The sequence below is a fragment of the Apium graveolens genome, chromosome 9 (genome assembly GCF_009905375.1).
Source record: "Apium graveolens cultivar Ventura chromosome 9, ASM990537v1, whole genome shotgun sequence".
Taxonomy (NCBI): Eukaryota; Viridiplantae; Streptophyta; class Magnoliopsida; order Apiales; family Apiaceae; genus Apium; species Apium graveolens.
Genome location: NC_133655.1, coordinates 18,651,820 through 18,670,419, shown reverse-complemented (window position 1 = coordinate 18,670,419; position 18,600 = coordinate 18,651,820). Strand labels below are relative to the sequence as shown.

Here is an 18,600-nt window from a genome sequence, read left to right as displayed (position 1 = left end):
GATACTGAAATTGGTCAAACCATGATTGACTCTTATACTTCATTGATTATTTTAAATTTATTCGAAATAAATTGTTAACAGTGTTTTTAATTAATCAGTGAGTGAGTGGAATATCTTTTAATTGCTTAAATGGGTTAACAACTGATGCAAGTATCTTGTAATACTTGAGTATTTTTATAGGGAAGAGGAATATTAAGAGAGAGATTACTTTTTGTTTTCTTAGATACGCGTAATCCTGTATACTCATCATGTCTAATTATTGCATGGTCAGTCAAAGAGTCTCTTCAGTTTCTACTTTCTTTTCTATAAATACAACCCTCCACTCTCAAAACTTATCACTGCTTTCTTCATACTCAACTCACCACATTCTCATCACTTCATTCACAATCTTATTCATCAAGATGGTTCAACCTCAGTTCTACACACGCAGCGGTGGTTGTTAACTACCGATTTTTACTCCTAGTAATAAGAAGATATACTTTGACCCTTACGGACATAAGGTTCGTATTTGTGGTTAAATCTACCATCCAACTGAAGTTCCAACTTCAGTCTTGTTAGGTCCTGAATTATCGTAGAAGGGGGGGTTGAATACGATAATCACTAAATTAAAAATTCTTTAGAATCTTTAGCGGATATAGATTTAGTGCTCGGTTAGCGATTCTGTGTTCTTGATGAGAATAGTGTTTGGGAATATAAAAAAAGGAACACAAGATATTCGGGAAAGTATATAATCATATATAAATCCTCGAGGGTGTTGCTAAACTCCGGTAAATAAATTAATCGGTTATAATCTAAGAACAACAAAGTTTCTAGCTTCTACAAAGATTTACAAATCAAATCCAATAAAATGATCTAGCTTTTATTTGTACTAGGATTTAATTACCGGGTAACGATTATAATGCCCCTGTGAATATACAAGAATTAAATTGGGCATTATAATGTTACTCCGGTGAGAAGAATAACAGATTTACAATGTGCCTGGAGCTTCTTTGTAAATCTTTGCTACTACTTTTTTACCGCTCTTGGGAGAGAAGATGAACAGAAATAATTCCAATAGCTTGATTGCTTCTATTACAAATGTGTAGACTTTATATTTAATTCAAATGTGTGGCTCAATTTTAACCACACAAATAGATTGAATGAATCAATAAAGTAGTGGCTGAGGATTCTGTGGCGACCATGGTGATTGTTCTTTGGCGACCAGGTATAGCTCCTCTATGGCGACCAAGGTAATGCCAGCCTTAGATTATTTGTGTGCATGTGTGTGGCGACCACAGGAAGTACAAGGGGTGTGTAATTTGCCTGTGGCGACCAAGGGGGGACTAATATACTACTAGAACAACAAATGTAATTAACAATCAAAACAAACAAACTTAATCCTTGTACACGTTTTTTATTTATTATTTCTTTTATTTGTTATGGTTTTGTGTTTCCTTTTTTTGTTTTGTTTTCTTTTTGTTTTTCCTTTTTCTATTTTCTTTTTTTCTTTCTTTGTATTTTTTTTCCTTTTTTTAGATTTAGTGCTCGGTTAGCGATTCTGTGTTCTTGATGAGAATAGTGTTTGGGAATATAAAACAAGGAACACAAGATATTCGAGAAAGTATATAATCATATATAAATCCTCGGGGGTGTTGTTAAACTCCGGTAAATAAATTAACCGGTTATAATCTAAGAACAACAAAGTTTCTAGCTTCTACAAAGATTTACAAATCAAATCCAATAAAATGATCTAGCTTTTATTTGTACTAGGATTTAATTACCGGGTAACGATTATAATGCCCCTGTGAATATACAAGAATTAAATCGGGCACTATAATGTTACTCCGGTGAGAAGAATAACAGATTTACAATGTGCCTGGAGCTTCTTTGTAAATCTTTGCTGCTATTTTTCACCACTCTTGGGAGAGAAGATGAACAGAAATAATTCCAATAGCTTGATTGCTTCTATTGCAGATGTGTAGACTTTATATTTAATTCAAATGTGTGGCTCAATTTTAACCACACAAATAGATTGAATGAATCAATGAAGTAGTGGTTGAGGATTCTGTGGCGACCATGGCGATTGTTCTGTGGCGACCAGGTATAGCTCCTCTATGGCGACCAAGGTAATGCCAGCCTTAGATTATTTGTGTGCATGTGTGTGGCGACCACAGGAAGTACAAGGGGTGTGTAATTTGCCTGTGGCGACCAAGGGGGGACTAATATACTACTAGAATAACAAATGTAATTAACAATCAAAACAAACAAACTTAATCCTTGTACACATTTTTTATTTATTATTTCTTTTATTTGTTTTGATTTTGTGTTTCCTTTTTTTGTTTTGTTTTCTTTTTGTTTTTCCTTTTTCTATTTTCTTTTTTTCTTTCTTTGTATTTTTTTTTCCTTTTTTTGTTTTTATTTTTGTTTTTCTATTTTTTTTTCTTTTTAAGTTTAAATTGTAACTAAATTAATTTATAAAATAAACTTAAATATAACTTATATAAATAAACTAATTTAGATTTATAAAATAAAATTATTTAAAGTTTATATGATAAATTATTTAAAGTTTATTAAATAAATTATATTAAAGTCCATTAAATAAATTTATTTAAATTAACAAATAAACTTTGAACTTCGTCAATCCTTTGAGCTGTTTAGTTGTATACCCTGCACACCTCTTCTCATAATTTAACAAATAAATATTCAATCCAAGTACGTTCCTCAACTTAACAATTCTTCTAAAAATAATACCCAGATTCCTTTCACGAGCTATTGACATCTAGTGCAACTGGTCTGGTTCACAAACGACTAACCCCAATTCAGGTATTCGTATTACAACCTTGATTATATTGTTAAGCTTCCAACAACTTTATCGCTTCCAACACTAACTGTCCATAAACAACTGTACTTTCACTGAAATCCTTTCTGGTCCTTTAGACAACGTCTTAATTACTACTACAATCTTGAATACTTCATTCACTGTTCTTCACTGATGCTTGAACATATAAATGAACTCCTTTCAGTGAGTATAAATTCAAGAATGTAGATGTCTTCTTCAACCTCTGTCTATACCCTGTCTTCAATTCTTCAGATTCCTATGCTTCATACACTGTCTATCTTCAACCAATGCCAATACACTGAAATCTTCCAGTAGCACTTATACACTGAATCTTCCAAATTTTTGAAACCCTGAAAGTCTTTAACCTTTATTCTTCACTGAAGCATGAACATATTAATGAGCTTCTTTCAGTGACCTGTAAACAGACTTCAAGCTTTCTTCTAATCTTTTAATTCTTTGTATTTGCCTTATCTTCATTCTTTCTCTAATTTCTTGTGTAGTCATAGTATTATAAACATGTCATGTTCTAGTGTTGTTATCGTGTTGAGTTATCACGTAACTGTTCATACAGCTATGCAGTCTCACCAACAAGTCTACGATCATCTCTCTTGGGATGAACAGTTGGAACTACACTTCTTCACTAGAGCGGTTCTTCTTCAAGAAGAACTTCAGGCTGAGATGGCAGAACATGCTCGACAAGCAGCTCTTGAGCTGCAAGAGAATATTATCTCTCTTGCAGGCACAATGAGTAGGATTTACCATCGCAAGGCGATGAAGGCGGAGCTAGCGGGGAAGAAGCCGAAAAAATCCGAGTAGGTAGATTGTGTTAGGATTTTATGCTTAAAATTCTATAAAATCTTGTACTTTTTTTCTTTATTATTAATGAAAATCTTTAAGCGTCTTTGCTTTCTAAATGATTACTTGTTTACTTTCTTATGTGTGCTTGAATGTTCTTAAATGTTAAATTCAAATAAGTACTGCATGCTAAACTTCAGATATTTTTCATAGTGCATGTGAATATACTAATCTCTATTTCAGTTCATGTGACACTTCAGTACAGATTGAGCACTACAGGAAGTAACTGTTGTTAAAGAGGAAAATATAAGGAAGATTTAATTCTTATTCACTAAGAGTTATAATCTTAGAGTGTTGCTTACAATTAAAAATCTATTGAAACTTTCTTTTTCTGATCAAGAAAGTTGTCCACAATCAATCTCAAATTTCATATATCTTATATCTTAAATTTTTTCTTACAACTGAAACACTTGAATTCTTTTCTTAAATGTTGCCAAAAATCAAGTGAAATAATTCTTGAATTATGTTCACCACTCAGAAACTACATTTAGTTGGTTAGAGACTATCTACTGAGGTAGATCTTGATGATACTAATAGAGACACAGAGGTTTCATCAGTTTTTACTGAAGACTTTGTGATAGCTTTCAATAAACACATTCAAATGTTAGTTCTTTGCAAGAAGAACAAAGATTTGAGATTATGGTACATGCCAGTAACCTGGTCAAATCCTCTCCAATTTAAATGGAGGTTCTCATTATTGATGAACAACAACTGTCATAACCACAGTATCAACTGTGAGCTTAATTGTGAATTTACAAGGTATAAATACTGGTGTTACTTTATCAGCCTTTATTTTAAATACTGATTTAGTTCTTTCAGCATTATAGTATGCTTTTCATGATATAAATTTGTTGACATGATTACATCTAGACCTTAGTTAAGGACTATCTCTAGTTGTATGATCACAGATCACTCTTCTTTAGCCACCTCTTATTTCTGTAGGATAATCTTTCTGAGCCTTTTGCTGTGAGATGTGTGAAAAGATTAAGAGAAGAACAGAATTTAAGAGAGGCAGGATCCTTCTTGGAAAAAAGAGAGGTAGATGAGAGATATGATTTAGTAATCCTTGTGAGGAAGCTCTGATTATTAAAAGTCATGAGATATGTGGTGTGAGGAGTAGTGACACTACTGTAAAAAATATAGGGATTAAGTTTTATTTGCTCTATGTTTGCAGATGCTCAGAGTACTAAAGGAATAGATGCTGAACAACAGTCTGTTGAATCTCAGGAAAACTCTGATTTATCAAAGGCTATTAATCTCCCTGCAAGTATAAGTACTGATACTTTCTTGCAGTCCATACATTCTACTATTCCACCACATGAGATAATCCCTATTTTTGTTATAAAATAGTCCATTTATTCTACTTTTCCATCACCTAAATAAATCCCTGTTATTGTTGAAGATGTAGTAGCACAACAGTCCATTCATAGGGATTCATTCATTTCAGAATCACCACAGCATTCTACAGGGCCTCAGCTCCTGAAAGTTAATATTGAAGCTCCAATTCATTTATTTACAATACTTGAAGATGTGGAGATAACTGCTGAAGATGTGGAAGCTTCTAAAGCCACTGGATCAATTTCTCATTCTATTCTGCATGCTGAAGCTGGTGATAAAGTTTAGAAATTAGTGCAAGATCCAACTGCTATTGAAGAATCTAATGATGGTAAAGAAACTCATGTATGTAATGCTATGTTAGATCTTGAGGATGACCTTTTCTTTCCTAAAGATATGCATATGAATGTGAGACAAAAGAAAATGAAAGAGTTAGATGCTAAGAAGAAGTGGGATTATTTCTCTGGAATGCTTATTGGTAAGATAATACATATCTTATTTCCAGAACACAAGCAGTTGAACATCTGAAAATAGCAGAACAGAAGATTACAAATCCTGATGTGGTGAATCATCTGAAAGCATCAACTTTAGTTGTCAGATCCTTACACACAGCTCATGAAGCAACTACTACTCAAATCAATGTAAACAGCTGTCATTGATAAGTACTGATGATGAAAATTCTGATGGAGGTAATAAGGGGGAACAAGGGGAGAGCAAAAGTAAAAGAGGTGAAGAACTAGTTGGAGTTAGTGGTTTATCAAAATCAATCACTAGATTTCATTCTAGATAAGGAAGAGGAAGCAAAAGGAATGAAAGAAGAGTTAAATATTTGATTGTGACTACTAAAATACAACAATCTTCACAAGTCACAACTGTTGCTGATGAAGACCACTGTATTCTGGAGAAAGAAGCTGGTACTGAACCAAGCCAATATCTTCAAACTCTGAAACTTAAAGAAATAAAGACAATTTTGTTCTACAAGGATCCAAAGATTCAATTATTTGATTCTGAAGTGAGTAGAAGAGTATTTTCAAAAAGAAAATCCTGGAGTTGATCTTGAACAGCTAAGGCAAACGAAGGAAGATTTTAAAAATTCTATGAAGACAGCAAATGCTGATATTGTTGTTATTTCTCAAGTACTTTATGAAGATGATCCTTCTAACAGACCAACCAGAGGTATAAGGGAAATCAGTCAGGTAGAAGATGAAAGATCTCTCAGATCACAAGCTATTGGAACTGCTGACATGAAGCTTAAAGGAAATGAGAAGATAGAAGAAAAGTCAAGGATTTCAAAGACTAAAGCCAAAGCTGGAGTCAATATCTAAGGAATATAAATTTTAAAATATGATAGATTTAATCTATACAGTAGTTCAAGCTGTTGATACTGAAGAAAATTAAATTGAAGCAAAAATCATCGAAGCTGGTCAAAGAAGGAAGATTTATGGAAGCATTCTGAGCTGAGGAAGTGGAATTAACCTCTGACATTGCTCAAGTTAAAGAAGCAATTCAGTATGAAGAGTTAAAAATATTCACTGAAGTAAGATTGAATATGCATACTTAATTCCTACATTTAGATAGTTTTGACATCATCAATTGGAACTTGTCCATAATTCCATAATGAACAAGTTGGGCGAGATTGTTAGGAGTAATTGATGATATCAAATAGAAACTATCAGAAGTTCACATCAAAACTTATATATAAACGAATGCTGAAAACATCAACGGATGATGAAATATCAATGGATGATAAGATGTCAACGGATGATGATTTCAACGGATGATGATGTCAACAGATAATGAAACCATTATTTCTCACATCAGTTGATCTTTGAGGAAGAAAAGGAAACAGGACTTTTAAGGCGGTGAAGGACTTTATCTCCGAAGAAATAGTATAGGTTTCCTTGTTGTTAATAGAATAGGATTCCTTATACATTGGTAGTTGTGCTCTATATAAAGCACATATTAGGTTCATGCTATAAGCATTGCGATATTGTTATATCTTTCGTATAACCTAGCAGCTCTCAAAGATATTTGTTCATCCTTTCGAGAGAGTGCATGTGTAATAAGTTTTTATCAGTTAATATAAAAACTGTTGATTCTGTTGAAGCTTTGTCGATTAGAATGTATTAACTATATTCACCCCCCTCTACAGTTGATTAAGGGCCTAACATATTATCAGCAATCAAACTATCACATTCAATAGTCTTACATTTAAAAGTAACATGAAAAGAGTATAAGAAAGTTTTCAGTTCAGATACATTATCAATATCAACAGGAAATATAACCGAAGGTACCTTATCAATTCATGAGGCATTCTCTCAATGAGCTACCATGAGTGAATAGCATTCATCATCATTGTCAGTTTCTGATGAATCCATCCAGTCTTTGTTGGAGTTTGTTGTGACCAAAGCTTTTCCAATTGTCTTGGAGCACTCACTAGCTAGATGTCCCCTTTCATTACAGTTATAACAAGTCACCTTGGTCTTGTCAAACTTCCTTTCCTTATTGTACTGACCATCACTCTTTCTGAACCTGTCTTTGCCTTAACCAGAAAACCTTATGTTGAAACCACCTTTTCTTTGTGATTTTCCAAACCTCATCCTTCTGAAAACTTTCACAAGCATTACAACCATCTCGACTACTTGAGGATCATCCATATCGATCTCAGAATCCTCGTCAGTATCTGTGTCAGGATATGATACATCATCAGTATCTGACTCTTCCACAATGTTCCTTCTCCTTGACCTCTCACTCATCTTTTCGTTTCCTTTGTCAGTCTCAGTACTAAGAGCCACAACCTTCATCTTTTGACCTTTCTAATTCTTCCTTTGCTGGATCTCCAAGTCATGAGTCTTCAACATCCCATACACTTCATCTAGAGTCAGAGAATCAAGATCATATTGATGCCTGATTATTGAAGCCGGTGTATCCCAATCTTCTGGAAGGGCTCTTAGAAACATGGTGTTTGAGTCTTCCGTTTCATATTATTATTCAACCAATGATAGATCATTCAGTAGTGTTAAAAATCTATCATATTTATTAGTCATTGACTCATCAACCTTGGCATCAAATTGCTCATATCCTTGTACAAGAACAACTCTTCTATTTTTCTTTATTACCATGATGCATTGGCACTGTGTCTCCAATGCATCCCATATTTCCTTTGCAGTCTTGCATGCTATAACTCAGTTTGACATTACATTGTACAAACTGTTGTGCAGAATATTCCTGACTTTAGCATCTTTAAGCATCACAACTTTTTCAGCATCCGACCACTTTGATTTTTCTTTTATGGCATAATATTCAGGATCATCTACGGACATAGCCACAGTTTCCATAGGATATGGAGGTCCTGTTTTGATGATATCAACATATGAATCATCAATGGCTTCAAGGAACATCAACATCTTTACTCTCCATGTAGAGTAATCAGCTTTCTTCAGGATGGGAATTTTCATGCTTTCATACTTACTTCCAGACATCTTGACCTTTGCAAATTAACAGTTTAATTTGACCGCTCTGATACCACTTATTTACCAGTAAAGTAATTGTTTAAGGGGGGTTGGATACAATTACTAAACAAATCCATGTATTATGAAAGTAAAGTAAGAACAGATGAATCAAATAACAGTTTATATTGATCTTTAATAAACTGTTACAAAACTCTCTCAAGAAAAATATTCTTCAGAGCTTCTAGGTTATACGAATACTCGAGTTGTGCACCACATATTGTGATAACTATTATGTGTTTATATACTACACCGCTACAAATCAGTCCTCTATCAATTACAAGATATGTTACAATATAATTCTAACACTTTACATATCTAAATCAACTACGATCCTATAAATCAGCACCTTCTGATTTATATCACAATCATGACTTATCTTCCAAGTTATTCTCAAAGGATAGCTTTGATCAACAGATAAATGCTTTAGCTTCAACGGATTATCATTTATATATATTAACGGATAATATCGAAGCTTTCAATGGATAATCATATAAGTACCATGGTAAGGACTTGTTGTTAGTTCATATACATGTTGATGATATCATTTTTGGTTCTACTAATGATAAAGTTTGTGAGAGATATGTAAAGCAAATGCAGTAAAGATATCAGATGAGTATGATGGGAGAATTAAGTTATTTTCTGGGATTACAAGTCAAACAGACTGAAGATGGTATCTTCATCAATCAAGGAAAATATACCAGGAACTTGCTCAAAAGGTTTGGAATGCAAGACAGTTCATCCACAATAACTCCTATGACCACTGAAACCATGTTTGATTTAAATACTGGTTCATCAATAGATATAACTAACTACAGAGGTATGATTGGCTCACTCCTATATTTGACTGCTAGTAGACCTGATATTATGTATGCTATTTTTCTGTGTGCAAGGTTCCAGGCTGATCCAAGAGAACCACATCTATTAGCTGTGAACAAAATTTTAAATACCTCAAAGGCACCATGCATCTTAGATTATGGTATCCTAGAGATTCATATTTTAAGCTAATTGGATATTCAGATGCTGATTTTGCAAAATACAAAATAGATAGGAAAAGCACTTCAGGAAGCTGCCAATTTCTTGGTGGTAGATTAGTTTCTTGGTTTAGCAAGAAATAAAAGTCAGTTTCCACTTCAACCATAGAAGCTGAGTATATTGTTGCAGGAAGCTGTTGTGCTCAAATTCTTTGGATGAAAATTAGTTACTGGATTATGGGTTAAAATATTCTAAATTTCCTATATATTATTATAATCAAAGTGCTATTACAATGACAAGAAATCCAGTACAACATTCAATGACTAAACACATCAGCACAAGGTACAATTTCATAAGAAAACTTGTAATGGAAGGTACAGTGGAACTGCATTTTGTGCCTACAGATCAGCAGTTAGCAGATACCTTCACCAACCCAGTTTATGAGGCTACTTTTACAATAATGGTGAATGAATTGGGAATAATCTCAAAACACTGATGGATAAGCTGTGATCTGTAATGGGGAAATATTATCAGAGTGTGGTATCTTTTTTATACTCTGATGTCTTTTTGAATTTATTCAAAAATATTCTTAAAATGGTATTTTAATTAAAAATAATGATGTAGAATAGTGGGATATTTTATGAAATTGATAACAGGTGTCAACTGATGGCGTGAGGAAAGGAAAAATGATTGAGCTTTTGTAAAACAATATTTTGTGTAACTGTGCACGTAATTACTACACATTAATACATGCACCATGATTGTTTTTCTGATCAATAACATCTTGCCACATGTCCCACTAAGTTGAATTATCTGTGTGAGTTAAAGTACAGTATTAAACAAAATCAATTTTTTATTTTCAAATTTAACTTTATCAGATTTTTATCACTCTCTAACTCTCTTTCTGTCTCTAAGATAAATGTTGAAATTCTTTTCAGTTTTTAAGCTTTTCTACACAGATTAATCATGTCTTCACCTGCTACATCTTCTACATGTGTTCATGAAAATGCTAAGTTTGTCACCAACAACTATGCCTCTATTCTGGATTATACTGGTATAAATCCTGATTTTCACCTCTTTCAGGATTATTGAAAGCCAGTGAAGTAGGTTATTCTTTGACTGAATCTACAGTTGTTTCTGGAGACCAGTTTCTCACTTTCTAGAGAACTGGATTATATTATGATGGAGGTGAAGCAGGCACTCTAAGCATCATTTTTGAATTCAACAATCAGATGAGGCTTGTCACTCCTCAAACTGTGAAGGAAGCTATTCATCTCCCTGCTCACAATTTTTATGCAAAATTTGTTGGAGATGCTGAGATGAGGAGGTTTTTAACTAAGATTGGTTATGATAAAAAAATGAAGAATTTGGGGCGGTTGAAAAGGAATGGTGTAAGAAAGTAGTGGAATTTCTACTTTGACTGCATTACTAGGGCTTTCAATAATAAATACACAAATTTTGATGTCATTCCTATCATGACACAACAAATTGGGTACTCTCTAATTCATGGTTCTCACTATGACTTTGGTAGAATAGTTTTATGCTTTATGGAGGATAGATTAACTGCTGATAGAAATATAGTGTGTTATGCTAGATTCTGTCAGTTAATTTTCAATATTTATTTCCCTGATACCCCAGTCCATGTTAATCAAATTGTATTGGGGTTTAAGCTCACAAAAAGGGCTTTCTCTTATTTAATTTCTAAGGATAAGAAAAAGGTTGTTCTTCCACCTTTAAGGTTACCACTTTCTTCGAGGAATTTGACAACCCTCTGTAGCTAACCAACCCAAACACTTTCACAAACACAATCCACCTCAGGTGCCTCCTAAAAAACATATGTTGTAAAAAGAAAGAAACAATCAAAGTCTGATGCTAGAGTTATTGTTTCTATTAAGAATCCACAGGACATTATTGCCCTGGTCAGAGAGCTGTGTTGAAGTTTGCACAAGACACTGGTGCTAATGACATTGCTCGAAGATCAAGTGGTTCCAAGGTACAAATTTCTCCTTCTTCTATAACTTCAGAAATTGTCAGGATAAAGCTTGAGGATGGGGATAATACTACTTTATCATCCAAGTTCAAGAACTTAAATCCTCATTCTACTCAGATTCCAGTTGTACTATCAAATGAGGAGGGAACAACAAATACTCATAGTGTAATTTTGATATTGAAATCAAATTTAAAGTCAAAGTATAATTTTGAATGTATATAAAATCAATATATATTAGATTTTAGTTTTAACTATCTTTAAACACTCAATTATATGAATTAATTACCATTGTTTAAATTATTGATCAATTTTTTTGTGCACGTCTAACTTAAAATTAAATTTATTCAAACCATTACTACACTTCTATTTCATTGTTAGATTACATCCCACCAAGCATATTGTACATGTACATGTTGTTATTAAAAATAAAAGAATATGCAAAGAAAGGGGAACCAAAATTTTTTCATATAGAAATATTGTTGTGTGATTAACTATTAAAATAAAACAAGGTGTATATTGAATATTTGTTATTATGTACAACATGTTAATATATAATTAAATATTATCTCTGATAAAGAGACAAGATATATGTAATTAAAAATCATATTTTTCGACTTGTATAATAATATTTTAAGTAAATATATTGAAAAAATTATTATAATATATAAAAATATATAATTTAAAATCATATATTTTGTAAACTTCATGTGTTTGATAATGTGTATCATAATATTTTTTTAATTATAAATTATAAATATAGTGACAATACTATTATTCTTGTAATATTATCAAAACTAGGTTAAATTTCCATGAACAACTAATCTTGAACAAATAAAAAAATACATGGTTTCAAATTTAAAAAGTATCATTATTTTAAGAGAAATGATAGGTTCTCCAAATAATTTTATCAAATATTTTCCAAATCTTGATGTGTCTCATATTATATAGCAACCTTCTTAAATATATTAGGAACGTGCCTGCATAAATATGGGCTCACAAATCCAAATCGGCCCCCACATGTTAGCCAAAATATTGGGGGAATATTTTTTAGGACTACTCTTATTTTAAAAAATATTAATATGTAACAATGATAAAATGAAACGGTGGATTATAAGAAATTGTTACAAAATGTATCACATATAAAACTCATTCATCATTTCGGAAAATAACCAAAAAACAATCTTAAAAGTATAAATATTAAATTTCTTAATAAAATTTAACATATTTTGAATGCATATCACCTAGTTATTATCTCCTTAAAAATTTTCTAGGTTATTGTATTGTCCCCTATAAATTATCACTTACTACTGCCGACCCCCATTATTCCTACTATCTCATTTCACCAAAAAAAATTCACTGTTGTTTTTTAGGGGTGAAGTCTGCTGCTGCTTTTTCGCCTCATCTGTCTTTGTTATCCTTTTTCCAATTACAACTCATCTCAGGTATTATCTATATTCATCTCAAATATTATCTATATTTATCTCCCACAAATTCACTGCTGCTTTTTCATCTTTTAAGTGTTGGAATTCTATTTTTTTGTGTACCATTATATCTAATTTTTCCCGTATCTTTCCCATTTTACATCAAAAGTGGATTTAGAAATTATATTATTGATTTAAAACTTGAAATTGAAACCTTAATTTTAACATTGCAACCAGTTTTCTTAGTTTAGGGTTTCTATTGATTTACTTTAGAGTACAATTAACATTTATATTTAGGACAAATTGGACTATGTATAATTTATTTTGGAACAAAAATGAAATTTGTTAATGAGGTTTGCTAATGTAAAGATGATTATAATGTTAATATGATAATTGATGGTCGTGTATGTTTTTTTAGTATAATTTGAAATATTTTAAGGTAATTTTAATAGGTGGGATGTTCAACTTATATAATTAATAAGTGATACATGGTTATGCTCTTTTTCTTAGTTAGAAGTTATTTGATTTTTTGCCACACTTTACAGCATACTTATTTAATTATTTTGAATAGTTTTGAATTAAAATATATAGTTATTATATTAATTTATAAACAAAGGATTTTAGAAATAATAATTAGATTTATAAAAGAGTCAAAGGTTAATGGAGGGAGTATTCAATATTTTTTCAACTGTCTTTGTCATATACTAAATATATAAGATCATATTGGTATAGTTTCAAGTGTCTTAGTCATATACTAAATATTTAAGATCTTATTGATATAGATCACTGTGTCTTTTTAAATATATGTCAGTAAGTATTTACAATCCCCACAGGATCAGTCATGGCCGCTGCAGCAAGAAGCAATGGGAAAAAGTTTGTGAGTTCCCTTCACAAGAAGAGGACCACCTGGGCCTTCCTCAGAAAAGTTGGCAAAGAAGAAAACTGTTCTATCTGCTTGCAGAAATTTGATATCAATGGGCACATTTGCATAATGGAATGTGGACACATGTTCCATCATAGATGCCTAGCTCCTGTTAGTTTAATCTTGAGTTAGTATTTGTTTGCTTTGTTTTTGAATAAAGTAGTCGTTTGTTTTTGTTGAAATAGTAGTCCAGTTAGCATGTTTGTAGGAAGAAGACTAAGTCAGGATTGTTGAGTTTGTGTAGGACGTGGTTCATGCTCATGTCCTGGTTTTTAGCTTTTCAGTTGTAGTGATCAGCTATATCTATTTCGGTTATCGAATAAATCAATAATGCTTTTTGGCAAGCAAACCTTTCTTGTTTCTCAGTTTTACACTACATAGTTAATATATTACAAATGTATTAACAATATATGGTATCAGAGCTAGGAAACATTCAGTGAAAGGTAAGAAGCATTGTAATGGAAAACAACAAGGTCAAGGTAGGCGGATCGATAGGCTTGAGTTATCCTGTGTTAACCAAGAACAACTACACCACTTGGGCCCTAAAGATGAAGGTATACATGCAGGCGCAAGAGGTTTAGACAGCAATAGAGCCAGCGGATCCGAAGGTACCTATTGAAGAAAAGGTAGATAAGATGGCATTGGCTATGCTGTACCAAGGACTACCTGAAGATATGGTTCTTTTAATTACAGCGAAAGGAACAGCTAAGGAGGCGTGGACAGCCTTGAAGACAATGTGCCAAGGGGCAGATCGTGTGAAAAAGGTCAAGGTTCAAACATTGAGAGCTGAGTTTGAATCTCTGGTGATGAAAGATAATGAACAGTTAGACGATTTTTACCTAAAGCTGAATGGACTTGTTACAAACATTCAGGCATTAGGTGACACTATGGCGGACTCCTATGTGGTTAAAAAGATGCTTCGTGCAGTACCTACTAAATTCTTGCAAATTGTATCAACCTTGGAGCAATTTGGTGATTTGGAAAGGTTAACAGTGGAGGAAGTAGTGGGCTCGTTGAAAGCTCATGAAGAAAGGCTAAGTAAAAGTGGCAAAAACGAATCGAACGAGGGACAACTAATGCTAACCGAAGAGGAGTGGCAGAAACGTGAGGCAGGTGACAGCAAACTTTTGCTTACCCGTGAAGAATGGTAGAAAAGATTGAATAAAAAAAACTATGATGGACAGTTTTCAGGTTCAAGACCTCGGGGAGGACGTGACAAGAGTAACCTGAGATGCTACAAATGTTCTACATACGGGCATTTTGCTGCAGACTGTAGAAAACCCAGACGCAACAGAGAATCAAAGGAAGAAGTAAATATGGCAAAGCTCGAAGATGATGAGCCTGCCCTGCTGCTTGCAAAATATGAGAGAGAAGATCCAGAAGGCACTCACCTGAATGAAAACCAGGTTATTCCGTCGAAATTGTCGAAGGTACAAGATGAGTCCAATGTGTGGTATTTGGACAATGGAGCTAGTATTCATATGACTGGTTTCAAGTCGAAATTTATGGAACTTGATGAACAAATATGTGGCTTAATTAGCTTTGGAGACAGGTCAACTGTTCGAATTGAAGGCAAGGGAACTGTTATTTTTGAGTGCAAAAATGGAGAAACTCGCACCCTAGAGGATGTGTATTATATTCTGACACTCATAAATAATATCATCAGCCTGGGGCAAATGACAGAGCAAGGGAATAGAATTATGATAAAGGGAGAGATGCTGTGGGTGTTTGATGAAGGAGACAAGCTTCTTATGAAGGTAAAACGATCTCCCAACAGACTTTACAAGATTGTTATTAATTCTGCAAATCAAAGATGTATGTTATCTAAACAAGATGAGATGTCGAGGATGTGGCACAAGCGTATGGGACATGTAAATTATCATGCCTTATCACTTATGCATAAAGACAAGATGGTAAATGGAATGTCGAGAATTGTGATGCCGACAGAGGTGTGTAAGCTTATGTCTAAACAAACAAGGAAGCGGTTTCCAGCAAAGTCAAACTATAGTGCAACGAAGGCCTTAGAGCTGATACATGGTGATCTCTGCGGTCCAATACAACCAGAAACAGCCTCCAGAAAAAGGTATTTCCTCTTGCTCGTGGATGATTTTAGTAGATATATGTGGGTGTATTTTTTGAAGGCAAAAAACGAAGCTTTGAATGCTGTTAAAAATTTCTGCGCTTTAGTGGAAAGAGGACCAGAAAGAAAGTGAGGATTTTTCGAACAGACAGAGGAGGGGAATTTGTGTCTAATGAATTTGAGAAGTATTGTAAGGAGAACGGGATAGACAGGCACTACACGGCACCCTACACTCCGCAGCAAAATGGTATTTTGGAACGTCGGAATCGTACGGTGGTGGAAATGGCCAGAAGTTGTTTGAAAGAAATGAAGTTGCCATCAATTATGTGGGGAGAAGCTGTGAGACACTCAATTTATTTACTTAACCATTTTCCAACTCGAGCACTTACAGGAGTGACTCCTTACGAGGCTTGGAACGGGAAAAAGCCACACATAGGGCACATCAAAGTTTTTGGGTGTGTCGGGCATATGAAAATTCCAAGTCAGCACACTCAAAAATTGGATGATCGTAGCAAGAAAGTGGTGAACGTAGGCAAAGAACCGGGGACAAAAGCATATCGTTTGTATGACCCTCTCACAAAACGAGTTCATGTGAGTAGAGATGTTATTTTCGAAGAACATAAATCATGGGCCTGGGATCGCATTGACGACGAGGTAAAAACTGGTATGTTTTCAGTGGAGGGGGTGAATGCAGATGACACAAGTGAATATCAGACAGGTGATGATGAAAATAATTCAAGTGACATGAGTAACTATACTCCTCAAAGTACCAACACTAGCTCTGCTCGAAGTAATGACAATTTTCAAAGATGCGGCACTTGTTCCTCGACTGCAAGAACAGAGACTGGTAGTTCCTCAACAATGCAGACGCCACCCCGATCACAAGTTGAAAGTTTAAATCCTGAGGACTATGATGACAGCACTGAACCAAAGAAAATCATGAATTTGGCTGAAATATACAACGAGACTGAAGAAGTATATTTGGATGAGGAGTTGTATCTTATGGGTGTAGAAGAGCCAATGGATTATTCACAAGCCATAAAAGATCGAAACTGGAAGGCTGCTATGGAAAAAGAGATACAATCAATCGAAGAAAACAACACGTGGAAGTTGACTAAGCTACCCCCGGGAAGAAAATGATAGGACTGAAATGGATTTTTAAGTTAAAAAAGGATGCAGAGGGAAACGTGGTGAAGTACAAGGCAAGGTTGGTAGCTAAGGGATATGTCCAAGAACGTGGAGTCGATTTTGACGAGATTTTTGCTCCGGTAACGAGATTGGAAACAGTACATTTGTTATTGGCTCTGGCAGCAAAATGCGAGTGGGAAGTTCATCATCTTGACGTGAAAACGGCCTTTTTAAATGGTGAAATTAGTGAAGATATCTATGTAGTTCAACCTGAGGGCTTTGTGAAAGAAGGAAAGGAAAATCTAGTTTATAAATTGATAAAAGCTCTGTATGGTCTCCGTCAAGCTCCAAGAGCTTGGTACGCGAAATTGAATTCCTACCTTGAGAGTTTGGATTTTAAGAAGTGCCCATCAGAGCATGCGGTTTACACTAGAAATGAAGGAAAAGAACGATTGATTGTCGCTGTCTACGTAGATGACCTGCTAATAACAGTGAGTAGTGTACATCTGATTAAAAAATTCAAGAATGAGATGAATCATAAATTTGACATGACAGATATGGGCAAGCTGAGTTACTATCTTGGAATCGAAGTACGTCAAGAGAAGGGTTGTATTCAGTTAAAGCAGGCGGGGTATGCCAAGAAAATCATTGAGAAAGCTGGTATGAAGAGCTGTAATCCAACGAAGTACCCCATGGACCCTAAGGAACAACTTGTCAAAGACGAAGGTGGAAAGGCTGTGAATGCTACAGAGTATAAAAGTATGATTGGGGGGGCTCAGATATCTGGTGCACACTAGGCCAGATATAGCTTATTCAATTGGCATAGCAAGTAGGTTCATGGAGTGCCCAACCATGTTACATCGAAATGCTGTTAAAAGGATTATTCGATATATTCAAGGCACATTGCAGTTTAGTTTAGTGTATACTAAAGACAGTGGAAATAATGTGTTAACAGGATTTGCGGATAGTGATTTAGCAGGTAGCTTGGACGACAGAAGGAGCACTGGAGGCATGTGTTTTTACTTGAATGACAGCCTCATTACCTGGGTGTCGCAAAAGCAACGTTGTGTGGCTCTTTCATCCTGCGAGGCAGAATTCATGGCTGCAACTGCAGCAGCTTGTCAGGCCATATGGATTCGGAATGTGCTAAACCAGATAACAAATGAGGAGGTCGGGCCAGTAGTTCTTTTTGTTGATAACAAATCCACAATAGACTTGGCCAAAAATACGGTTTTCCACGGTAGGAGCAAGCATATTCATGTTCGTTATCACTTCATCAGGGAATGCGTAGAAAGGGGGGAAATTATTCTAAAGCATGTAAGCAGTGAGTGTCAGAAGGCAGATATACTAACTAAAGCTATGGCCACGCTCAAATTTGAAAAGATGAGGAGGCTGCTTGGAATTGAAAACCTGTCTGGACAACTCTAAGATTAAGGGGGGATATGTTGGTTTAATCTTGAGTTAGTATTTGTTTGCTTTGTTTTTGAATAAAGTAGTCGTTTGTTTTTGTTGAAATAGTAGTCCAGTTAGCATGTTTGTAGGAAGAAGACTAAGTCAGGATTGTTGA

The 18,600-nt window shown here is 34.3% G+C and overlaps 1 protein-coding gene across 1 annotated transcript; it reads left to right on the top strand.

Annotated features, from left to right (window-relative positions):
• The first annotated feature begins 12,828 nt into the window (after positions 1-12,828).
• Positions 12,829-15,695, top strand: LOC141687257 (uncharacterized). The gene is made up of 2 exons (XM_074492465.1): positions 12,829-12,924; positions 13,737-15,695. The coding sequence occupies exon 2, from the start codon at positions 14,461-14,463 to the stop codon at positions 14,974-14,976; it is 516 nt and encodes a 171-aa protein (XP_074348566.1). The 5' UTR covers positions 12,829-12,924; positions 13,737-14,460; the 3' UTR covers positions 14,977-15,695.
• The last annotated feature ends 2,905 nt before the right edge of the window (positions 15,696-18,600 follow it).